The sequence below is a fragment of the Poecilia reticulata genome, chromosome 4 (genome assembly GCF_904066995.2).
Source record: "Poecilia reticulata chromosome 4, P_reticulata-male-v2, whole genome shotgun sequence".
Classification (NCBI taxonomy): domain Eukaryota; kingdom Metazoa; phylum Chordata; class Actinopteri; order Cyprinodontiformes; family Poeciliidae; genus Poecilia; species Poecilia reticulata.
In genome coordinates this window covers 24,314,174-24,339,746 of record NC_088833.1, presented here as the reverse complement: position 1 = coordinate 24,339,746, position 25,573 = coordinate 24,314,174, and the positions used below count along the sequence as shown (strand labels likewise).

The 25,573-nt window shown below is 41.3% G+C and overlaps 2 protein-coding genes across 10 annotated transcripts in view; both read right to left on the bottom strand.

The window, feature by feature from the left end:
• dnm3a (dynamin 3a) overlaps positions 1 to 20,052 on the bottom strand; it is a 34,239-nt gene extending 14,187 nt beyond the window's left edge. For 5 of the 9 annotated variants that reach the window (XM_081606522.1, XM_081606520.1, XM_081606521.1 and 2 more), the window contains exons 1-16: positions 19,444 to 20,051; positions 16,473 to 16,546; positions 16,065 to 16,214; positions 15,760 to 15,963; positions 14,833 to 14,931; positions 13,754 to 13,914; positions 13,535 to 13,677; positions 13,316 to 13,451; positions 13,152 to 13,219; positions 12,928 to 13,066; positions 11,639 to 11,725; positions 11,457 to 11,527; positions 11,318 to 11,378; positions 10,662 to 10,688; positions 8,526 to 8,639; positions 1,425 to 1,534 (exon numbers count right to left, since the gene is read on the bottom strand). In XM_081606522.1, the coding sequence (XP_081462648.1) occupies positions 1,425 to 1,534; positions 8,526 to 8,639; positions 10,662 to 10,688; positions 11,318 to 11,378; positions 11,457 to 11,527; positions 11,639 to 11,725; positions 12,928 to 13,066; positions 13,152 to 13,219; positions 13,316 to 13,451; positions 13,535 to 13,677; positions 13,754 to 13,914; positions 14,833 to 14,931; positions 15,760 to 15,963; positions 16,065 to 16,214; positions 16,473 to 16,546; positions 19,444 to 19,604 (1,805 nt within the window). In that variant the 5' untranslated portion in view covers positions 19,605 to 20,051. Of the gene's footprint in view, positions 1 to 1,424; positions 1,535 to 2,702; positions 2,907 to 8,525; positions 8,640 to 10,661; positions 10,689 to 11,317; positions 11,379 to 11,456; positions 11,528 to 11,638; positions 11,726 to 12,927; positions 13,067 to 13,151; positions 13,220 to 13,315; positions 13,452 to 13,534; positions 13,678 to 13,753; positions 13,915 to 14,832; positions 14,932 to 15,759; positions 15,964 to 16,064; positions 16,215 to 16,472; positions 16,547 to 19,443 lie in introns of those variants that run through there. The other 4 variants (XM_081606523.1, XM_081606524.1, XM_008407363.3 and 1 more) reach the window with 4 other exon arrangements.
• A 305-nt stretch (positions 20,053 to 20,357) lies between these two features.
• Positions 20,358 to 25,548, bottom strand: mettl13 (methyltransferase 13, eEF1A lysine and N-terminal methyltransferase). The gene is made up of 9 exons (XM_008407359.2): positions 25,396 to 25,548; positions 25,015 to 25,287; positions 24,462 to 24,933; positions 24,172 to 24,371; positions 23,352 to 23,535; positions 22,169 to 22,324; positions 21,847 to 22,059; positions 21,631 to 21,762; positions 20,358 to 20,733 (listed from the first exon to the last, which is right to left on the bottom strand). The coding sequence occupies exons 1-9, from the start codon at positions 25,546 to 25,548 to the stop codon at positions 20,450 to 20,452; spliced, it is 2,067 nt and encodes a 688-aa protein (XP_008405581.2). The 3' UTR covers positions 20,358 to 20,449.
• Positions 25,549 to 25,573: the final 25 nt, after the last annotated feature.

Genomic DNA, 25,573 nt, shown 5'->3' with positions numbered 1-25,573 from the left:
GCCCATCTGTTAAACATTTTTCTTTAATCGCCCAGTTGTTTTGTTGTTCCTCTCTCACATTCGGAACATGCAGCAATGAACCTCAAAAATGCCAAACCTTTGTGTAAAAAAACTGCAGGAATAAAGACAAGAAACTGGGAAGGCTGTACCAAAAAATAAACCCCCAAAAAAAGAGTTATATAGAAAGATCAGGAAATGGTCTTTCATTTTGTGGGCTTATAACTGGTCTATGATGGGTGAGGCTAATATGTCAGGGTGTGGTGGCCTAACGGAGAGGGAGTTAGGCCAAGCATGACAATACTGGACCGCTACTACGCTACAAGAAAGACACCAACATCCGTAAACACTATAAATGTTCTCTAGTCTGATTTATCACGTACATCATGATTTTGCTCTTGTTTTCTTTACTAGCCTTTGCTCTGCTCATGAGCATTGGGAGGTTTTTATTTTTTTGAATTTTCTTTTTCACTCACTCGCTTTGGGAATTTTTGCAGAGCCACAACCGCCTCAGATTTAAAGTTTCCTGAGGTTTTTGATTACTGTCATGTAGGGACAAAGCAACTGCTATGTCTGCCCCCCTCCACACACACAAACACAGAAAGAGAAACAGAGAGCATGAGGTCTCAGAAAGAGGTGGGGAGTGTGCGTGTGCGCATATGTGTGTATGTGTGTGAAGGGGGTTGGGGGGCAGGGGGGCGCCACAGGACAGACTCTGACACATTCCTGGCTGATGGCTCTGATACTCTCTCTCCTGCCTTCTTTCTTCTCTCTGCTCTTCCAATTCTTCTCGCCCCCCCCACCCCCCTCTCCTTTTTGTGGTGAGTCGAGCAATTCTTTCCAAACATGAGCAGCCTCATCTCTGATCCAAGCTCTCTGGCTTTGATTAGCTGCTTAATGAGCCTGCCGTCGGTATGCTGCGGTCCACAGGCGCATTCTTTGCGAAGACGCGTACACAAATGCTCAAACGCCTGCAGCCACCTTCAAACTTTGGGGGTTTTTTTTGCGTCCGAATCACAGCGCCAAACGGAATTATAGACAAAGCCCATATGCTTTTGTACAATCAAGCCAGGCTTTGGGTCAGCTCCAGCTCCTAAACACTGTTCTCATTTCTCAACTGCTTTCCCTTTTCTCTCCCTTTTTCACACTCATAAAATCTTCCCCTTAACAGCCTGGGACATACTCTAGTACCCAAATGCAAATGCTTTTATTTAAAGTGGCGAAGCTGAATGAAAGAGGGTTAGTGCAAGGGCAAATGACCAATCTAACATCTCCTCCTTTTCCTTGCCTGACGCTGTCCACCCTCATAAAATATCACCCACAACTCGAACACACAGGTGACATGAGCAGCACTCCCATTTCTGACTCAGACGCTGACTCACCAAACAAACACAGACACACACACGCACAAGTGCACGCACACAAACCTTAACTCCGTGTTGAAGATAGCAAAAACAAATTTGCTGGACATGAAGCCCTTTTCCACATCTCTGAGTTTTAAGTTGTCCAGAGGAAGCATGTACTTCTTCTCCTTCTCCTGGAAAAGAGAGTGTGGAAAGATAAAATTTGACAGCGGAACGCAGAGTAAAATATGACATCACAAAAAAGGCAACATTAGTGTTGATAGCAAGAGACAACAGGGACTGAGGCAGGTTCATTTGGGGGCTAAAGATAAAAAGTTGTCTGGTAGTAAATACATCCCACTCTCTGCCTTAAAGAGAGAAGGGCCAGGAGACGGGAGGGCAAGGAGAGGAGAGGAGGACTTGTTGACTACTGTATTAATAGAGCCTCTCAATTATACAGTACCTTCGCAGAGCTATTTCACATTGGGTAATGTTAGAACCACAAACTTTAACAGATTTTATTGGGGTTTTTATGCGACGGACCAACACCAAGTTGTATTAAACTGTAAATCAGAAAAATGACAGTTTAGATTTAGGTTTCCAAAGTTATTTTACAAATACAAATATGAAAGGTTGAGCATGTATTTAAAGTGAGCGCCTTTTACTCTGATACGTCAACATAATGTTCAATGAACGGCTCAGAAGATTGTGAAAGAACATTAGTGAACATCATGAAGACCGAGGACCACTCCAGGGAAGTCAGAATTAAAGTTCATTTAAAGTAGGGCTAGATTGTAAAGAAAAATTCAAAGCTTGTAAAAATCTGACTGAGGATTGTTCAAGCTATTCTCCAAAAAGGAGAGGCACGCACAATTGCAAACCTGTAAAGATGTTACTATCCGCTTAACCTGACAGGCCGGAGCACTAATTAACAAAAACAAAATAAAACAAAAAAAAACAGGCAGATGTCTTTGGAGCAGCTGTGGGAATCCACAGCACGGGTGGGAGGATCTATCAAGAGGAGATCTATTAGTTTCTACATAAATGACAATTCTAAAAGGTAAACTATTTGAGGTTGGAAAAGGTTTTAAATTTAGGCAGAAGCTTTTTCTACATTTTGCCTCGTCACAGCCTTGTTCCAAATTGAAATAAATGAATGCCCTTCCTCAAAATTCTACACACAAATACCTCATTATGGCAATGTGGAAAAAAAAGTTTAAATTTTTTTGCAAATTTGATCCAAACCAATAAATCACATTTATGCAGAGTTTCACTGCCTTTGCTTACTACTTTGTTGATCTGCCTTTGGAAGCATTTACAGCTTGAAGTCTTTTTGAAATTGATGCCGCAAGCTTAGCTCACCTATCTGTAGGTAGTGTTTTTCTTTGCAGTACTTCACACACTCCATCAGGTTGGATGGAGATGTCTGTGCAGACATTTTATTTCCTGATCTCTCGAAGATGTTCAATCGGATTCAAGTCTGGACTCTGGTTTGGCCACTCCAGATGAGTAATTCTGAAATTATTCCTTTGAGATCTCGGCCTTGAGTTTTGGGTCGTCGTCCTGCTGAGAAATGAGGTCAAGACTAGTCTGACAGTTCCTGCTGCTGCAAAACATTACCATAGCATGATCCTGCCACCACCATGCTTCACTGTGGGGATGGTATTGACCTGGGGATGAGTCGTGCTTGTTTTTTTTTTTTCCCCAAACATGACGTGCCTAGCATTCACACCAGAGTTCAATCTTTGTCTCATCAGACCAGAGAATCTTGCTTCTCCTGATCCGAGTCCTTCAGGTGCCCTTTGGCAAACTCCAGAGTTGCTGCCATGTGTCCTTTATTAAGAAGTGTCTTTCGTCTAAACCCTCTACCATACAGGGCCGACTGGTGGATTGCTGCAGGTGGCTATCCTTCTGGGAGGTTCTTCTCTCTCCATAGAGGAACACTGGAGCTCTGACAGAGTGACCGTCAGGTTCTTGGTCACCTCCCTCACTAAGGCCCTTCTCCCCAGATTGCTCAGTTCAGATGGCCGACCAGCTCTAGGAAGAGTCCTGGAGGTTCCAAGATTCTTTTATTAACCAATGATGGCCACTGAGCTCAATGGGACCTTCAAAGCAGCAGGATTTTTTTTATGTATCCCTCCCCAGATTTGTGCTTCAAGACAATACTGTCTCTGAGGTCTACAGATAATTTCCTTGATTTCATACTTGGTGTTTGACCTCTGACCTGCACCGTCAACTGTTGGACCTTACATAGACAGGTGTGTGCCTTTTCCAAATCAAGTATAATCAACTAAATTTACCATTTAAGGTTGTGGAAACATCTCAAGGATGATCAGTGGAAACAGCTTAGCTTTATGAGGTTTTATTCCCTTCGCAAATGTCATGTCTTCATTTTCTACTATTAACGAATTTGCAAAACACATTGACAACTGTTTTTGCTAATTTTTTCCACATTGCCATAATTAAATATTTGTGTGTGGAATTTTGAGGAAAGAGATTAATTATTTGGAATGAGGTGGTAACATAGCAAAATGTGGAAAAAGTGAAGCGGCGTCAAAAAGCTTTCCGGATGCTCTGAACTATCAGTGCTGATTCAGATCAAAGCATAATCGTGTAGCAGAACTGTACAGTCAGAGTCTGGGCCCACGTATAATTGAGAATATGTGGCAAAACTTGAAAACTGACATTCACAGATGCACATGCAGCAAAGGACAAAAATAAAATTTTTGAGATGTTCAAAACTGGCTGAGGCATACAGCAAAAAACCTGAAGCTATAATTTCATGTGGTTTTACCAAGTATTGACTTTTTGGGAAACTGAAAGCAAACGGGTGCCACGCCTTCTCAGATTTCTATTAGTAACACCGTTTGATATCCATGTATCATTTTCCTTCCACACTACTTTGTGATGACCCATCCCATAATATCTCAATAAACTAAATTAAACTTTATTGTTTCAACATGACAAAAAGAGGTAAGCACACATTTCTAGGCACTGTTTATGAGGTAATTCTTCTGCTGCCCAGTTACTCCCTCGCAGACAACAGAGAGACAACAGCAGAAAAGAGCCAAAGAGATTTCTATAAGTTTCTACACTGAGACTCTTGAATGGCAGAAAACAGCTGAAGGAGTTGAGAAGCCGGTGTGAGGAGAGCCAGACGGTATGGAGGCAGGGTATGATGTCGAAGTGAAGAGGGGAGGGAGGAAAGGAAGGGAGTACAAAAAAAAAAAAAGCAAGAAAGATGCCGGGCCCACATGTGAAAGTCATTACTCAGGACTAAAGCTCTAACACAACATTTCTCCTGAAACGCAGCCCTTCCCCCTCATTCTTCCCCAGCCCCTCTGACTAACCTTGGAGAAGAGGCCTTCCAGAAAGACTAGTCATAGGAACAGCCATGGATGTTGTAAAACAAATAACGACATCCATAGAAAGCTGAGTACGCAGAGGACCTGCTATCTGTCCTGGATGCTCTGTGAGTAAAGATGTGCAAACATGCGTACTGGAGATTTGACATTACAATTAGGTCTTCCCTCTCTCAGTGCTCCCCTGAACCCTATGACTCTCTTCCTTTTCTCCCCTTTCCTTTTTTTTTTCAAATGAGGCCCACTTCCTGTAACAGACATTGAAAAAAAAATGACAGAACGCAATTGGCGCTAGTACAGCAACATCTGGGATCGCTTTAGAAAGAGGGGAGGGGAATGGAGTGAGTATAGGGTGCTCTGATGGGGTAGAAGTAGAAAGTATAGATGTAAAAAGAGAGGAGGAGGACGGATAGGGGATGACAAGAGGGATAGAGGGAAGTGAATTTTACAAAAGTAGACAAGGAAACTTTGAGGAACATGGAAAGCAGAGGAGGCAGTGAAGAAGAAATGGCGAAAAAATCCAGACCACTGCAAAGTTGATTCCCCATGGGTTCCATCAACCCATATATGGCTGCTAAGTTCCTCCCTAACTCTCTCTCCGTCTCTCACTCCCCTTATTTCCTTATGCCTTCCCAGAGTGAACAGGCAGATCTCTGGCTGAATGAGCGAATGTGCCACGTCAAGACTGGATACTAAGCTGCTACACAGTCCTGCGGACAGCCGGCCCGACATACGCTAACGTCCGTGCAGGACAGACACCCACTGGAGTGGATGTCCAATGCACATGAAGACCTCTTGCTCCCTTGACCTGGCGTCCAGACTGGATAGCGGGAAAAGCAGCTGAAATTATAGAAGAAACTTTTCGGCCACTCGTCCTCTGGCTTCTGGCGGGAGAGCTAGCCGACGATCACTGATGGAAGGGGCGAGGCCGGAGAGAGGGAAGAGAAAACGAGAAAAGGGGTCCTGCTCCGTCATCCCAGTGTTCAGACTACCTGTTCAGGATCTTTCTGGTGTACAGTAGTCTGCACATTGGTTAGACTGTGCATGGAAGAGCATCAACGGCCAAGACATCAGCAGCATCTGCTTGCAAGGACATGACAACTAGCACGTAGTCTTTGCTCGGGCAACTGTATGGTCTAGCGTTGTCGTGTTGTGCAAGATGTGCAAATGCTTTCAACAGTCTGTTCAGTTCTAATTTTTATTACATAGAAATCAATTCAATGTCAAGACAAGTGATATCAATTTTGTAGATTTTTCAGTTGTCGTCTGTAAAAGTGAAGGAATGTCTAAGTCAGAGAGTACAAGCTAAAGGAAGAGAATTGCATGGCTTAAAGTGACTGCCATTGTGATAATCCCTTAGTATTAAAATGTAAACTTCTTGCATCAAGACTGTACAGCAACCTTTTCGGTTTTTTTTTTTTTAGCTTTTTATTTGAGTTTCTGCATGTGGATCTGAATTGCAACACAACAGCTCTTAATCATAGCTTTTATTTGCAGGAATGTTCCGTATGTTGGTGCATACGTGTGTGGAATTTGTCTTCTGTGGTATCAGGGCGGTTTGCGAAGCACTGTGCATCTGAGCTGAGGCGTTTGAAGCCATCCACTCCTTTTCGTTGAAACTAAAGGATTTGTGATATGGAGCAGGCCTCTCTCTCACACACACACAGAGGAGTAGCATCTAGATTGAGTGTATATAGGCATGAGCCGTCTGTTTTTCTTCAGGATGCCTGGTGGAGTCCTGGCAGTGAAATGGGTGCAGGAATGTGTGTCTGCTAAGTGTGCTGCTCAGTTTAAACTCTGAACTATTATTCTAGGCCCTCGGTATGAGGTCAAGGAAGGGTACAAATGCATAGAAAGCAGATGCAACGCACAGCTGCAGTTTTTTTTTAAAGTGTGGATACTTGTAATTAACTGACACAAGGATGGTGGGAGAGATGGGAGATGGAGTATTTGCTGCGGAGAAGTAAGGGAGGAGAAAAGGTGGGATTGAGATGGAGGGGCTGAGGAGGGTCACAAAGGGGAGGTCTGCAGCATAGGAGCAGCCATGTGGGATTTCTCTGGGCAGATCTTGGACGCTGGTGTTTGGACAAAGCTTCAGATTTTCCAGCCAGGAATGTGCACAGTCCCAGAGAGACTGCCAACCACAGAGGTGGGGGGAGGGAGGTTTGGGGAGGGGGCGAGCCAGACTGAGAGAGGCAGAGTAAAGGAGGAGTAAAAGGCAACGGAGGCCCTAGAAAAGAGAAAATAAAAGAAGGCAGCAGTCAAAGAAAAGAGAAATGTCTGTGGAGGTAGTGCGTGGGCGGGGGAGTTACGAGGGCGGGAACCGAGCGAGAGAAGAAGCAGAAGTTTTGATTTGTGCAACTCTCTGTACGTGCGTGTCTGCGCGCGGGGTGTTCACACAAAGGCCGCGGATCTGATCTACTGTGATAACACGGGTGACTGAGAATGTAATCAGGCCTCCCAAACACAAACAGCTGATAAACCTCAAAACGGGGAGGGGATGCGAGCGTTGACCAAGAACTTGTCCGGCAGTGCCAAAACCCATTGATACAACGTAGCAAATCTGAGTTTTGTAAGCAGCAAGACATTGTTGTTTTGATGTGACCAAAGGGCGCTTGTATTTATATCATTCCTAGCAGATGTACTATAAGTAAGTAAATGCTTCGTAAGGTCATACCAGCAGAGGCCTCTATAACACACACAGTGTGTGTACAATGTGTACGCCCGGGGCTGCATCTGGAACGCTGCGTTCAAGCAATCCACTGTTTATCTGAAAAGTGACCGTGTGTATGTCTGAGTGAGTGTATATTTTTCTCTGCTATTTGCATGCCACTTTGTTTACATCAGAGCCAACATGTGCTCTGTATGCTGTGTATACAACTCAGGCCACTCAGTGTTAGTGTGTGTGTGTGCGTGTGTCTTAGTTTGGCTTGGGGCAGCTCCAGCTGTGTCAAAGTGAGCCGCTCCAAATGCCTGAACTCCCAGAAGAGGAAGAAAAGGAGGAGTAAAGGGGGAACGAGCGAGGGGGAACTGGGAGGAAGACGGGGAAGCGGGGGGTGTCAGAGGAATGAATGGGTGAAATGGTGGGGGTCAATTGCAGGTCCAGGTGGCAGGAGAGGAGAGCAAGAGTTAGATGGACAGAAAAAAAAAGCCTCAAGATGCTCTTTCAGTTCAGCAAGTAATGCAGTCGTAACTTTTCTAAAGAGACAGAGACCTTAATTACCTATTTAACATGGTCTTCAAACTATTCAGCCACGATATATGCAAAAGCATGCTACGTGAATGCTCAACAAACCACATTATTTGAAATTTGATTAGGAGTGTAGTAAAATTTCATTAGCATTACTATTATATTTTCCTAAGTTTTATGGTGTTAATTGGAATCTTTGCTATGCTTTTTTTCCCATCTTTTCTGATTGACATCCCAATACTCAGGCCGTCCCTTCTTCTAGCATCATCAGCAGTGACCGGATGAGACTGTTGTGGTGTGTCTGCCTGTCTACACTTGCTGTGCAGACCTTCTGCTCCTGTACAGCAGGCACAGACAGGCAGACAGATGGCAGCCCCACTGACATCAGAACGGCTTGACCACCTCTTCAAGCTGTTATCACAAAAGTAATAGCTTGTCACACTGTCTAATTCCCTGTGCTTAACCATTTCTGCATACTGCTCCAAGCTGTGATGTGTGCTAATAAACTTTGAGTGAACTGATTGGACTGCTGTGTTTTGGTTTGACTATTGTGATTTAATTCTAAGACCTGTAAACGGTTTTCTTGTTTAATGAACATGCAAAAAAAAAAAAAGTGAACATCTGGGGCCTCACCTCTCCATCTTTGTACCAGGATAGGCTCTCTGTAGAGAGGATGAACCAAAACTCCTTGGCTCCACCTTTCATTATGCCAATGTTACTGATGGTGAGCCAGCCCTTTTGGATGACCTGAAAATCAGCCAAGAAGAAGAAGCTGAGAAAGCACAATGACAACACCGCGGAAAAGTTGACAGGTCTGGCTTGTTGGAAGCACTGAGACGCTAAGCAAACCAAATACGGTGGGGAAAATAATAATTGACCATCTCTGTGTTTTTGTCCCTCAGTAAATATATCTCTAATGGGCACGCTGAGGCTCACACCAAATGTTGGTGACAACAAAGGCAACCAATAAATAAAAAGAAACCAACAAAAACATTTCAGAAAATATTTGTAATGAAGTGGGAAAAAATGAAAAAAGAACCAAAAGAAAATGAGATGAAAAGACTTATTGAAAAGCTGATAAAATATTTAGAAAAAATTACTGCATCATATAAATTCAAACTAACATAAGTTGATTCAGATCTAAATGGGTGCCAAAAACATGCTTCTTATTATCAAAGTATCTCACAAGAAACATATAATAATAGCTAACAGTACAGAATGTCACAACATTGTTTTTGGAAAAAATACAAATGATACAGGTTGTAGGCATACTTCTAAATTTTTAAATGTTGGATCATAATCTAGAAGTGGGAAAAAAAACATTAACCAGCAGCAACTGGATTTTCCTTGTGAGATTTCAGACAGTCAAAAAAATTAATTAGAATAGCTGTAAAGAGAGCTGCTTATGGCAGAGAGCTTCATAAAAACCTGGACTCAGCAGTTACAGTTTTTCCATAAAAACTATAAGCTCAGTTTTTCCATAAAAACTATAAGCTTTGTATTGAACTATAATGAGTTCTACATAAACTCACTGCACAAGACTCCACTGCGGAAGAAAAATAATGTTGTAGCTTGCTACAAAATATTTAGAGAAGTTAATTTAATACCTTCTGGATATATCTGTCATGGATCATAAATGGAGCAGGAACATAACTGCACATCGCCTCAAAAACCCTATAACAACAGTAAAGTTTGGAGGTGGGAATATTATAATATCACTGTTTTTTTTGCATGTAGTTCTAGCATGGCAGGCTTTCATATAATTAAAGAAAGATTTAATTTAGAAATGTTACTTAAATGTTCGTGATAAGAATGTGAAGATAAAACAACAGTGGTGGATTTGTTTCAGGTAGATAATGAGTCCGACCACAGAGCCGAGTACAGTTTTAAATTGTTTCAGCTAAAGAAAATAAAGCTGCTTAGTGGCCAAGTCAATCACCAAAAAAATCCAATGGAAAGAACTTAACACTTGAGTGCAACATTCTGGAGTTTGCATCCCATTATTACTAATTTATTCAATTATTTTTGATTTCTTTGTATGTGTGTATCGCTTGGGTTGTCCCGACATCTGGTCTGTTTCATTTTATGTCAACTGGCCCTTTCCGAAATAAATTTACTTGAAAAAGCACCTGATAGCTTCAATGATTATTCTCCCCACAATAACACAAAGAGAATAGACCTTGCTGGTAGAAAAAGAAAACAGTAAACCAGTTTATTAAACCTAAGTGGAAAAAAGAAGATTGTGCAAATTAGTAAGTTGTAAAATGCAACACATATGTTTTCTGATATTGCATGGTATCCAGAATATTTTACCACCAGTTAGGTTTTAGTATTCAAAGATTTATTAAATAGGTAAAAACTTTGTAGTAAGCAAAGACCAGCTGATCTGAGAAAGAAAAAAACAACAGGAAGAAAGAGTTCAGCATGGGTGACAGACAATGCACTGTAGAGAGGAAAGATGTGCCATGAGTAAAACCAGAGGAAACAGGACATAATGCCATGATGTGGCACCTACATCCTGCAAATAGGAAAAACCTTGCATAACATCTGTAGATATTTTAAAAATAAGAAAAGAACAGCACATGCATATCGTTACGGTAGGGCAGTGTAGGCATTGCGACTGAGAAAAATGTGAAGAAGGTTCAACAGAAGCAGCATGCTGACCCCGAAGCCCTGGAGCCTGAATCTGGCACACAAATCTTCAAAAGAAGCAGCAGCAGTGAAAAAGAAAAAAAAAAAAAAACAGCTAAAAAAAGATTTGTCTCCTACTATTCGATTTGAGCGAAACACCACACCCTGTAGAAAAGCAGAAGATAAAGTACCACCATTAACATTAACTCGGCTTTTTTATCTACTGCGTTTTGAGGATTTCTCGTAGATGCTGATCCTTTCTAAGCTAACTACTGTAAAAGCTCTGTGATAGATTGTGCAAGAACACGACGTTCTTTTTTTTTATTTTCCCCAGGCCGTAGTTACAATCTGCTGCTGTTGAACAAATACTGTCAGCTTCATACGTCAAGGTTCCCGATGCAAGGCACGGGAAATGTGTTTTCCATTATTCCTGCTTTTGCATAAATGTGTTACGAATAAATCATAGCAGACTGGGACAAAAAAAAAAAGTCTTCATTTCTGGGAAAATTCAAAAACAATTATGGTTTCATTGCAGGACGTAAGACTACAGTTCATACAAAACAAGTTGAAGCTACCAGAACAGAACAACTCCCATCAATAACGCACTGCACAATAATAAAGCTTGAGACGTAGTAAAAGGTACAAAGATTAAATGAACCCAAATTCACTGTAAAATAATTGAATATTACAAGGTAGTTCAGTGGAAAATCTCTTTAAAAAGCATGTTTGGTCCGTCTTAATTTCTGTGAAATACAGCAAGTAACAAGAAATGAACATGTCTGCTTAAAACTCACCTGGTTCCTTGTAATCTGTACTGATGAGTTCATATTGCTTTGGTTGTTCACTTGCTGGGAGCTGAGAGGGATAAATAGTAGATATTCTCAATCCTTGTTTCAACTTCTATTTCCCAATAATAGAAATTCAGCAACTCACTTAGTGAAGCCAATAAAGTCCTCATGTTTGGTGTTTATGTAGGCAAGCTGGATGTCAATAAGCAACAAGACCTAAACAGAGGAGACATTAATCAGAGAAATGGGCCGTTATACACGTTGTTATTTCAGCTAAATTACCTAAAATATTTTCCTTTGCACTGTGTAAGTGTGTGTGTGAACAACCTGGTCTCTGCATTTATTTTCCTGCTCTCGGATTTCAGTGATAATAATCCTCTCCGTCTCTTCTCGCAGTTGGGGAAAGGCGCTGAGCTGTGTGGAAGAAACAGAGCGGAAATCACATTCGGCGGCTGCTTTGACACCATGCAAATATACAATGAACGCGCACCAGACATGCAGAGTGCCTTTCAAACGCATTCATAACCCCTTTAACGCCCCCGCATTATTTTTTAGCGATACGACACACAAACCCCGATGTAATGTCTCTGGATTTTATGTGACAATCTGAACCAAAGTAGGACAAGTGGAAGGAAAATGAGACATGTTTGAAAAAAATTTGTTTAACAATTCTTTTGTCTAAAACAAGTGGGTAAGGATTTGATATTTGATTTGAAATATTTCAGGTATCTCTGGTTGTATATTTAGGTTGTTGTACTGCTGGAAGTAGAATATTTGTCTCAAGTCTTTCAGCTCCATTCATCCTCCAATCATCTTTTATCGTAGGAAAACAGATGATCCCCACTGAAAACATGGTATCCCCACAACATAATGCAACCTCCACTGTATTTTACTGTAGCAACGGTGCGTTCCAGGTTAGTGTTAGTTTTCCTCCACACAAACAGGCCAGAAGACTATATTTTGGTCTAATGTGACCAGACCACCTTCTTTCACAGGTTGCTGTGTCTCCTGTATGGCTTGTGAAAAACTTCAAATGCTAAGTCTTCTTGTCACTCTTCCGTAACGGTCAGATTTGTGAATTACAGGACTAATAACTGTCCTGTTAACAGATTATTCCCGCCTTAGCTGTGAATCTCTGCAGCTGTAAAAAAGTAATGATGTGTCTTCTGACAATTTCCCTCTGTTTGTCTGCATTGTCAGTTTTCGGAGGGCAGCCATTTGTTGCTAGGTTTCCAGTTGTTCCATATTCTCTACCTTTTTGATGATGGATTTAAGAGCGAGCCTCTTCTTTTTTTTTTTATTTAACGCTATATTAAATGTTTCCAAACCATTGTTAACCTGTCTGCTGTGTTCTGTTGTCTTCATGATGTGTTTGTTCTTTTATGTTCTTTACAGAAAACTGTGATTGAACTGCACAAGGATGGATTTCATTTATTACTTTTGTGATCTTCTAAGCCAATTGGTTGGACTGGATTTTATTTAAAGGTATCAGAGTAAAGGGGGCTGAACACAAATGCACACCACACTTTTCAGATTTTTTTCTTCTTTTTTTTCATTTTTGTAAAAAGAGAGTTTAATGGGTCTGAACACATTTCCAAAGTTCAGCGTTTTCATACCTTGCTAATACACTGGTAAACAGTCGTAATCAGTTCATGACTGACCATGTCAATGAATTTAATGCACGGGCCTTTAAGACTTGTTATCTGTTTCTTTACTATGGCTTCAAATGCCATGTCAGGTGTAAACAAGCCTGTCCTGTGAGGGGAGAAAAAAACCATAGAATTATATTTTGGAACTGAAGACTACAAATAAGGAAAGGGAGCTGAACTCTGTACTGCACCTGACTCCATGTATGTTTCGGATGGCATAGTTGATCTCCTGGCGGAGCTTCCTCTCGTCAGATTCAATCTTGGTGAGGACATCACACCATTACAGTTCAACATTGCAGCTACTGAGGGTCATAACTTATCAGCCGCTTGCCAAGCGCAACTCAAACACACATACCTTGACCAGTTCATTGGGGAAGCGTTCGTGGAAGATTTGGTTGATCCTAGCGCCTCCAGAGAGTGTCACTGTGTCCACTTTGTCACCCGACCCTTCGATTAGCTTCTCAAAGTCAACAGCCAAACGTTGAACCAACCTAAAGACAGAAAAACACACTTTATATCCACATACGCATCAATTAGAAGGTGCATGTAAGAATAAACACAGAGAGCGACTGACTGTAGCATCGTCTTGGTCCTGCGTGAAGCGTCGTCTGGACTGAACTTCCTGTATTCTTCAGCCTTTCTATTCAAGGCCAGAAGCTGGCTCTGTAGGTGGCTGCGAAAGGCCGGCAGCGCTTCCCGAATGTGGTTTGTCAGTTGCTGCAAACAAGTACTGTCAATGCTCAAGTGTAACGCGTTTCTGTTCCCAAGTAGGCATGCACAAATTGACGTTAACCTGGTTGAGTATCCTTTGTAAATATGGGGTCCCCATGCGTTCAGCTATGTGTTTGTAGGCTGGATGGGACAGAAAGAAATCTCTCTCTGATTCCAGGGCTGCCATGATGTCCTTGTTCCCATCAATGTCCTTCTGGCTGCGGTTCACAATCCCTATATAGCCTGGAGGAGGAAGAGGTAAAGCACAAGCAATGAGCATCTGGTCACTGTAGGCAAAACCAACAATGTAGTTCTTTACGTCACTTGAACTTTTTCACCTCTGTACACATTACATTCACAAACTTTCATGATTTAACCTGGTTTTGATGTCAGTAATTAAAAGGAAAATGATATGTTTTGTGTAAATACGACAGAATTCAAAAGCATGCCACACTTTTTTGATTTGATTTTTATTTGTAAAACACCAGCAAAAATTGTAACCATTTTCTTTACAATAATGTACTATTTTGTGTATGATAATCATAGAAAATTTACAACATGCTAAAGTTTGCAGTTGTAACATGACACAATGTGGAAAAGTTTGAATGGTGTGGACACTTTTGCAAGACAGAAAGTCTTCTCATGTGAGACAAATTCAGCCCGGAACTTACCCCTTACGCCCATGTTTTTCAACCATTATGACAACAGTGAGAAATTTGTGTGTATGTATAACAGAGGGGCATGTAGTATGAAGTGGGCCAAATCCCTGACTTAGAACAGCGATAGATGTAATAGCAGGAGACTTCAAATGTATTGCTCAGCTCAGTGCTGCTACATGAGCACTTATACCAGTGGGCTCCCATGGCTAATGGATTTCCACTGCAGGAGAAGCATGAAGGATCCCAGCAACTGGAGGTGCTTTACTCATTCTGCACACAGACACACTCTCTCCCTCACACACTCAAAACGCCTGCAGTCTACATTGTCCACGTTTCTCACCCCTAACCACGCAACAGCAACGTAGATTGTTACAAAGTACACATGCATGGGTGTAGGCATGATCTACACACTATTTCAGTTATAATAATAAAAAAAGTGGCTAAAACTGGAAGTGTAACAAATTATTCAAAAATAAAAGATAATTTCTTTTTGTCAACACACCTCTGCGTAAGGGGAGCAACTGGTTTTCTAGTATTTCCTTGGCATCAGTTCCTTTATCCATCAGATCCAGCTTTGTGATTACACCAATTGTCCGCTGACCTAGGGTGAGGAAAAAAAAACTATATTTAATTTTTTTTTCACAATATATAATATCAATGTTACATCAGCTTTCAAATACATTCTTAAACTTTGGCCAAAATATTTTTTTATTCATCAGGAGCATATTCTTCTAAGATATGCTTATTTGTTTTCACACAGTTTCATGGTTTGTTTGTTTATTTGTTTGTTTATGTGAATCCCCATTAGCCATTGCTGTAACAATGGCTACTCTTCCCGGGGTCTACAGCATTAAAAAAAATACATTTATCACAAAAACAGTTACACACACTTAACATAATATTAGAAACATAATATATTGATTCATAATGTACAATTATTGTTGTGTTTTTCCACTTAAATTCCCTGTTGCACATATATCTCTGGAACTAGCTTTCCTGTTCCATCTGTAAGAATAAATCAGCAACAGAGCTATTCTACAAAGGCAGCCTCGGCAATAAAGCTTTAAGATAGCTTACTGCCTCAGTCGTAGTTTTTTACTATCAATCGTATTGACTAAGTGTTTTGCTCAAGATTTCATTATGTCTCATTATTTATTTTAATGATTCTGTTTCAACAAATTTCTTTTTGTCAGTTTCAAGTTATTTCACTGTTCGGTGTGGGATTTTTATCTATACTGGCTACTAATCAGCTGAGCTTAGTTAACCAGTGTTAGTCAGTAGGGGAATCTTTAACACTTTCATTGGTCAACATAATTTCTGGTACTCCATTTGCTGGGGATATGTAAACACAATCGAGAGTTTTCAATCGAAAACAAGAACTTAATGAGTCAAAAATCTGCCAGTCATCCCCCAAATAGATGCAGGTTACCTTGTGGGTCAACGTCTTTGGCCAGCTTAAGTGCATCTGAGTTGGCCAGGTCAGTGTTAGCGGGCGTGACAGCCAGAATAAGACAGTTTTCCTTACAGATGTATTGCATGATTATGTCTCGTATCTGGTACTCTATGTCTGCTGGCTGGTCTCCCACAGGTACTTTGGTGATGCCGGGCAAGTCCACGAGAGTCAGGTTCAGCACTTTAAGCACAGAAATAAACACACACAGGTCACAGCTATACCAGATATATGGTATCTAGTGGACGGGTAATCAGTAACACAGGAAAAACAAACTGCGTTACCATGAGGTGAGTAAATCTTGAGGGTGATGGGGACAGGAGAGATGCCTTTATTTGATCCTGTGAGTCTGCGTGTCTCCGACTCAATTTCTCTGCGGATATCACCAAAATCTGTGAACTTCCTTCCCTTGCAGTGGAAGAATTCCCCGTATTCTTGAAGGACACACAGTAAGCAAAAGAAACATCAGTAAAACAAGCGCGACGCCATCAATAGACGTCTGCTCGACTTTCGTCATCACCAACACAGTGCTAAAGCAATTCTACTTCTATCTGGAAGCATTTTATCAAACCAGAAAAAGTAAATGAGTGTTTACACAACTCCAGCCTTTTAAGGTATAACATGTGCTGCCATCTAGTGGTAACAGGGAGGACGTACTAGGGAGTGACACGAACTGCATCTGTGACGTTTACCTGCGCTTGAGTTTAGGAGCTGAAGGATTAGCGGTCTCCGTGTGACAATTCCTGAACCCCGTGGAAGGAAGTCTCTGTTAGATAAGGAAGACCGAGTTTGAAAAAAAAAAATGCAGACACGCCCACCCATAAACACACACACACACACACACACACACACACACACACACACACACACACACACACACACACACACACACACGCAGAGAGACAACGGGCAAGCAGCAGTCAGTGTTTCAGAAACATGGTTTTAATTCTATTTGGAACAAACCAAGCTATGACAATAACTGCTATGATGATATCATGATTTCCTAATACAAAGCGTCATACAATTTATATAGCACTGGCAGGACAAACTTGATGACAAAGACCACAAAAATGGTTTTCACCAAACGTACAGATTATTACTTGATGAAAGTGACGCAGAGGGTGCAAAATAACCCTCCCCTTTCCTATTAAAATCCTATTCAGGAAGTTTGTTTTACTACATCCTGTTGCCGGTCAGACAGCTTCTGAGGTCCACTACAGGAAGGGTTGTCATAATACAATCCTGAAACAAAGACCTGCAAAACAGGGCTAAAATATCAACATGGACACAGATGGGAACTGATGTGTTCATCACAACTGCTGCTTCGGTTTGCTTTGTAACATAGTCAAACAACCACGCTATTCACCAAGAGAGCGGGGATATTTTTAAAACCATGAAATCTTTTATCCGTCTAGGGAAGATGGGACAAAATAAGGCTTTGTTCGGGCCATTTTTACTCATGTGAATAACTTGTAAGCTGACTAGGGTTGTGCTCCAGGAGTCACTTTGACCTCAGTCCTCATTACCGCCTTCAACAAAGCCTGCATGTGAGATAAACTGCTGCTCTGAGTCCCATTACAACGCTACGCCTGGCATCCACCACTTCACACTGGCAAACATGTCCAGGACACTCTGTTGGACTCCATGATGTAGAACACACAAACACTGGGAGATGCCTGAAATATTCGTTTCACTTGGTCGCTGAGAGGCCCTTATTGTTTTACTTTTGACCGTATAAATCACCCCACAATACTTTACAAATTTATGCATATAAGACTTGCAGTATCAATAGATTTGATTTTTTTATTTATTTATTTTTGGATAGAAGATTAAAGGAATAGAAGACAAATTAATATAGACTCAGAAGTACTTCTGAGAGTGATCAATAACAACAAACATACAGATTTTTGAAGGACAAATTGCTGATAAATTGACCCACAAGAAGTTGACGACTCAAACACCAGCTAATAAATGTCCGTTCTTCCCACAAGTCATGAACTTCTCTAAATAAAAAGAAAATATTCAGAGTGAGGCACTTTTAAAACAGAAAGCAGAAAAATCTAAACTAAATAGCTACGAATTAGGCAGAAGCTTAGATCATATTCATTAGACCTTTTCTATTCCTCATCACTCCCTACACTTCTGTTTACGCTGTAAATTAAGAGCATTAAATTATTGCCGTTCAGAAGTATTTAATAAAATGTAGCAGTGGTGGTTTTTAATGTTGGTGTTATGGCTTTAACGCAGTGAAGGCCATAAATAGCTCTCTATTTCCTACTTGCATGTCCAGTCAATAGGAAGCAGGCACCACCTATGCTGCGCACAGTGGAGAAAATATTGCTGTTGGCATAGGTTACTGAAGTTGGTATATGATTTGAAAATTGAAGCTCTGTTTAGATAGCACAGACATTTTACCATCTCTAATTCAGCATCTTGCTTATTTAGAGGAGTAAGATGTCAAAATTACGTCACACTGAGCAAAGGTTTTTAAGACACAATTTGAGATTTACAAACTTTTTTTTTTTTTTTTTTTAAATACCAAAGAGAATTTGAATGCTTTTATCTCATTGTTTAATACTTTATATTGAGAAGGCTTATATTGAAAGCAATATATTTGGAAAAGGGGGATTCATATCTTTTTTTCAATGTTTCTGACATTATACATAATAAAATGTGTATATTGTCACATTTTATTAGGAGGTTCTAATTTTGAATCCTAGCCTGCGCCCTTTCTCTATAGAGACTGAATGGTCTCCACATGCATTTGGGTTTTCACCAGATACTTCAGTTTTCTTCCACTGTGTCCCAGCACCTTGCAAATGCAACTGGTATAGATAATGGACAAATAAATGTGAGGTTTTTTTGGTGCAAATGTGTGTGTGAGGCAGCAAAAAGAGGGGCTCACCCAGCGTACAATTCAGGTTAGAACCAGCAATACTAGATTGTCTAAGGCATAGCATTTATCCTTTGTCTTTTCAGTCTTCCTCCAAGTTCTACAAGAGATGGTAATTCGTAATTTTTCTAAAGTGGCAGAGTTTCTTCTCTGTATGGCATTACGTCAATAGAAACATCAGTTAACTAACTATAACGCATGTCAACTTTTTTACAGCATATTATTAGATAAGCATAAATAAATCCCAAACATAAGGATGTGATGGATAACTTTGGCTGAAAAACTGACCCCCCCTGTGCACTTTTCCACATTTTCAAACTTATGCAGTGGGACAAGCAAGAGGTAGTCAGGAATGGACACCTTATGATGTTAGTACCCCCGCTCCTAATATTTTAATGCATAACATTCCTCTATGAATGTAGATATTCATGTAATAGGAACAGTAATTTTGCATAATTGACAACTTTTTGCAGGAATTTTAAAATGTCCCAACATATCAAATCAGCTGATTTTTGGTGTGTAGTTACTAATAAAGACAATATACAAATTATTAGGTTGTTCAAAATGTAAAAGATTTAAATTTCTAACAGTACATACAAATACATAAATAAACCTTAAAAGTTCTGTTTTGGCTTTTTGTTTTAGTCACTCCGAGATTCCCCCTTCATTCTGGATGCGCCCCTGCAGATAGTGAAACTCCACGTTTGATTCACGCGCAAAGGGGATTTTTTTCTTTTTTTCTGTTAACAGTTAAGTGATGATGAGCTTACCTGCCAACAAAGTTTTCCAGCACGGAGCTCTTACCCGCGCTCTGGCCGCCCACCACGGCGATCTGCGGCAGGTGGAGGCTGCAGCTCTGTCCCACGGTGCTCAGAGCTTCCTGGAGCCGGTTGACCAGCGGGATCAGGTCCTCCATCCCACGGTTGCCCATCGCAACGAGGGCTGTTACCTGTCCAGCCCCAACTTTCCTGTTTTCCTCCCCTTTCTAGTCAACGCCACTCGACAGCGAAACTACCATATTCTAATGTTACTCGGGGTTATAAAGTCTTTATGAAGTGAAAACAGAAAAACTTAAAGCATAGTACACACAGACAGGGTTGCTGCTGCTGCTACTTTTTCCAAGGCAGGACCAGCCGTTAGCACTTCAGAGTAAAGAAAGTAACGTCGGTCCTTGTCGTTGTCAAAGAAAGAATATTCCCTATAAAGTTCGCTAAAGACATGTTTCTTCACTCAAACCTTAAAACATGTGTAGTGTTTCCTCTCCTCAAAACTCTGGACAAGTTTCCGTAGTTCCCCCTCTTCTCCAAGTTAGCTCCATGGAAAACAAAGTAGGAACGTTCTGCTTTGACAGCTAACGGAATGAAGTTTTTTGCGCATGCGCACAAGCGAACAAATCTGCCTCTCCTGAGCAGCCCTTTCTCTGACCCCCTCCCACCTCCCCCGAAATCAAAAGACAGACAAACTTTGTAGCCAATTAGCTAGCACCTAAAAATGCAATCACTGCTCTGGGGTTGCAGCTATTTAAACTCCCACAGGTCTGGAGTAGGGTAGGGCACAAACTGCAGCCCTATGAACACAGCAACCAGAGCCAGAGTGTGTAGTTCATCCACTGTAAATAACGCTGCCGCATTCTTAGCCTGTGAGGGAGTGTGCACAGTGGAGTGAAAGAGAAACCAGAGGCAAGTGAAAGAAAAAATGTGCCTGATATTTATTAGTGATGCATTACAAATGCATGTTCAGTTTTTTTCCCCTCAGTCTAAACCTGTGCTTAAAAAGTTACTCTAGTTTTAAATCTTTTATCATCTCTGCAATGTCTATGAGTGGCCTTTGTTTGGGTTCAGTTCTGTCACAGGACAACATGCTCTGGAAATTCTTGGCTGCTTGGCTCAAGGATGGAAGGATGTGTGCGGCATTCCTTTCTTCTCGGGAGCACAGGAGGACCTCGTTGATCTCCTCTGCGATCTTTCGAGAGAGCACAGTGGGAAACACGCTCTTGACACGCTCGAGCACGTCTTTCCTCAGGACTGGATTGCGGCACACGAGGTTTAATATGAACAGACCTGGCAGCAAAAGATTCAAAAGGACGGTATTACAAACAAATGAAAAACTATATTTCTGTTTTAATAGCCTTAAATCTACATGAGTTGGGATGGAATGTGTGTAAAATGAAATGGTAACATTTAAAATACTCAAATGAACACAAAAATCTTGCATTTAGTTTCAGTTTTGTTTCGGATACGTGATTCCAAGTTATTTCATGTTTGGTCTTGTCTTTCCACTTCCCAAACATACACACATATACGCACACACACTTGATTCCTCTACATCTGCATTCCAGAAATATAACATAATCCCAAAACATATGTAAAGACACTGACACACATCTTAAATCATTCTGGCATTAAAAGCTACAATAAAGCATGTTTGGGGTTCAGAGGCTTACAATAATATTATTAATCCTTGAACTTTTCCACATTTTGTCATGCTGCAACTATAAACTTTAGTGTATTTTATCGGGATTTTATGTGACAGATCTACACAAAGTGCTGCATACTGAAGTCAATTTAAATGGAAGGAGAGTGATGAAGGTTTTCAATGTTTTTTTTTTCGGAAATATAAATCTGAAATGTGGCATGCATATGTAATTAACCCCAAGTCAAAACTTATCAGCTTTGTACATCTAGAAACTGAAATCATTCTTCTTTTCAAAAGAGTTCAATCACATATAAACTGAATAGTGCGTATCTGAGATTAGTAACTTCCAAGTCTCATCAGAGATCTTTAATTGCAAGTAGGTCAAGACTTTGAGAAGGGCTAGTCTAGGTTTTATCAAAACCGTGCTGTTGTACCTTTTTGCTAGATGTGTGCCTCCACTTCGATCTCAAGACTACTGCAGAATATTCTAAGCTTTTTTTTTCAAAGGAATATATATGAAGTAAAATCGAACCCTTGTTTACCTCTGGGAGTGAGCAAGTTAAAAACTTTCTGCAGCACAGCAGTTTCTACAAAGGCAGCAGGAGGGCAGCTCATCCCCACAGAGCTGTCTTTGTTGTCTACATCAAACATGATGACATCAAACAAATGGCCACCTATAAAGAAAAAAAAACCCAGTCAGATGTGAGTTTGTTGATTTTTTTCTGTCAACGTTCCTGACTCCTTATTTCCACGCCAACCTTCTTTCTCCAGGAAACAGATGCGCTCCAGGCCATCGCCAAGGGTGACGGTCAAACGATCGTCGGGTCGGAATCCAAACCATTCCTTTGCCACCTCCAGCACGACCGGGTCTAATTCCACTACCTCGACGGCAGCATCAGGCACAAAGTCTCGCAGGAACTGAGGCAGGCCTCCTCCGCCGAGGCCCACCAGGAGCACCAAAACCGGAACGTCTAGGAAGGAAGACGGTCGTAAAACGTTTGTAAAGATGAATCAAATGCTAACTCATGCAGTGGTTGTGGTACATCCAAAAATGTCGGGTCTGCACAGACACACACACACCTTTGTTCTGTGGGGTCCCCACGCCAAGCATAGAAAGACCAGCCACCATAACCTCGTGGTGAGCGCAGCACAGGAAGCCGCTGTCCACTGACAGACAGGCTGAAGGTGTAACCGCTGCCTTGGTCTTCTTTTTGCTCTTCTTCTTGTGACTTGATGCTGCCGAGACACAAATTTTCATCCATTTAATTTATTCATATCATTGCTCTCCATTTCATTATATTAAAATAAAACCTTCAATGTCAAAGTGAAAACTAATTTCTACAACATAAATGACAGTTAAATAAAAATGCGTAGCATAAAATGAGTGATTGCTTAAATATTCGCCACCTTCAATCAGTATTTAGTAGATACACCTTTGACTGCAACAACAGCACAAACAGTCACTGGTTAATCAGTATTGCTGGCTATCATTACAGCATGAAGACAAAAGGACATTCCAAGCAAGTCAGAGAAAGCGTTATGGAAAAGTACATGTTAGGGGATGGATGCAAAAAAAAATCTGGAGTACAGTTTAATCCATCATCAAAAGATGGAAGGAATATGGCACGTGTAAATCTGCCTAAATCCAGCCATCTTCACAAACTGAGTGACCATGCAAGAAAGAACCTAGTGAGAGAAATCGGCTTCAACATTTTTTTCCTCAAACATGCTAAAATTGTTGACTGTTATTTGTAAAAGCAATAAAAATGATAAAAATATTCAAAGGGGAAAATACTTATCATAGGCTCTGTAGTTAACTTTGCCATAATGCAGACTATTTTTGGCCAATGACATACATATTCCAAATTTACAGATTTCAAATGTGCTGCTAATTTTGCTTAGAGTTGCAAACAAACCCATTTGAATCTTTAATTTAAGGAAACTACAAATATCTTGTTGGTAAATATGTCAATTTATTAATGTCATGACTGAGTTTTTCTCACTTTTTATTCTTTTTCATAAATAATATGTGTGAAGATTTTTCTGTCATTGTAACTGATGAAATGATAGCTAATAGTTGCCTAGTTGATTTTCATTTGGTTCCATTTTGCCACAAAATGAACTCGTCCTTTCAGAAAAATGTCACACTAAATGTTTAACAACGCGCTGAATATGTGTTGATCTTGCTTATATGCTCCATTAGTTAAAATGCAGTACAGTAAAGAAAAATCTAAAACGCAAAATAAAAAGGAATGACCAGTACTTGATGGAACGAGTCGGCTCTCTGACTGAACCAAGGAAATGTTGGACAGGAACACGAGCCTGCGATACAGCTCTCCATCTTCTCCTCTGACGTTCTCCACGCAGTACTCCCCACTGAGCTGACTCACTCCCCTGCTGACTTCTTCTCGCCAACCGAGATCCCCTCCCACTGACAGAAACGGCACCTGAATGAAGAACGAGAGTCCAAATGGATTACCGGATGAGCTTTTCTAGAGCCGCAACAAGCTCATTTTTGTAGAAGGCGGTTTTAGAAAACAACATCCGAATGTAGGGGAAGGTGCTCTGGTCGAGTGAGACCAACGTTTGACTTTTTTTTATCGTACATACAAAACATTGTGTGGCAGAAAAACTTGAGGCTGTGAAAGTGGTTTCACTTCCAGAACAATTGTGATGCTTATAAATGCAGGAGAGCTACGGAGGGGTGGCTTGGATCAAAGCACATTCGTAAGTTAAAATGATCTAGTTCAAATAAATCCAAATAAGAATTTATGACAAGACTTGAAAGTTGACTTTCTGAAATGTTCTTCTCCATCCAGCCTGAAAAAGTCTGAACTATTTTGCAAACAATCATGGGGAAACCGTTCAATCTACAAGTCCAAAGCTAATTGAGACATACCCCAAAAAATGGTGGCTCTACAAAGTATTTATTCATGAGGGATAGATACAAATGCATTCCATTTTTTTTATTACTTACTGCTTTGTGTTGATCTATTAAATAAAATCTTTGAAATTTGTGGTTGGATAGTGACAAAATGCAAAAAAAAAAAAAACTTAAGCGACACAAATACTTGCGTGTTTACCTGCTGGTTGGTTGGCATGCCCGGTGGAGCCAAGTCCATCACCACCGGTGAGAGCTCTGATTGGACTGCTTGCATGTCTGTGTACTCCTGATTCCTGTGCATCGAAGCAATAACCAGGCGACGAAAATTGGCGCTGGCAGCCAGCTGCCTCCTGCCCTCAGTGGAGCTATAAAGCCAAGCCGTCTCACTCCCTCTGGGTACTGTCAAAACAAAACAGTCAGGCAACTGGAATCAATGTAAGAACAAACAAAACATAAAAAAACAATGTGATGGAGAAATGAAGAGCTCACCTATAAATATAGCAAATTGGTTTGATCTTGGCACTTTGGCTCCAGGCGGACAATCTTGCACTGTGAGAGTGTATCTGGGAAGACCCGTCTTGGCGTTACAGAGCGTTAGGGAAAGACTCGAGCCAGGGTCTGTGCTTGTACGAAGTCTCTTCCTCAGAACAGAATAAGCCTGATACTCCCTCACGGCAGACAAAAGCTCACACACCTGTGTGTGTCTGACAGGCGCTCCATCATCTCCGACACACATCTCTAGAATGGGAGTAGGCATGGGTTGGCGGAACTTGGTGCAGACGAGGACAAAAACAGGTAGAGCGAAGGTGTCTTCTTCTTCTTTCCCTCTTTCTTCCTGCAGGCAGTGAAGCCTGACCGCCCAGCCCATGTGAACAAAGTGCTCCACAGCCAGCTTGATCACAGCCTCCTGAGCCAGAGTCACACACACATACCGCCCACCGACTTTGAGGATCCGACCAACCTGCAAGCACACAATGACGGGTGGACAAAAACGTGAATCTTTTTGTTAATTGGTCTGGTGCTGCATCTGCTGCCCTCTTACCTCGGTGATCATCCTCCTGGCCAGAGATCCTTCCCCTTCAGATGCCATTGCATCCAGAGTGCCTTTGTCCAGAGCGGACTGGAAGCTGGCATCCTCATAGGGAGTCTGGGTGGCGTCCACCTGATGGAAGGTCAGGTCGGGTCTGCGCTCTGCATTTCTCTGGTTCATGTGAGCCACTACGGTCTCACTGATGTCTATGTTTGTCAGGTGTTTGTAGCCAACGTCATACAGCTGCTCACTCAGCTCAGAGTTACCACAGCCGACGACCAGCACCTACAGGGAGGAAAGCAACGACATGGAGAGCTGTAAATAAAAGGCTTGTGTTCTGCAGTCATGGGTTTATAAAAGTTTTAAATTGTGGCAGGATACTGTTTCTCCCACCTTATCCTGCACTTTGATATATTTGTGAAGAACGCCGCACAGCTTGTTGTAGTCTCCGTACCACTCAAAAGCTCTCTCCCCTCGCTTCTTGAAGAACCTCTCCCAGTACTCTGCAGAGCTGAACTCCTCGGCGGTGCGAGGTAAAAGGCTCATCTTGTCCTCTAGGGTGTGAACTCGT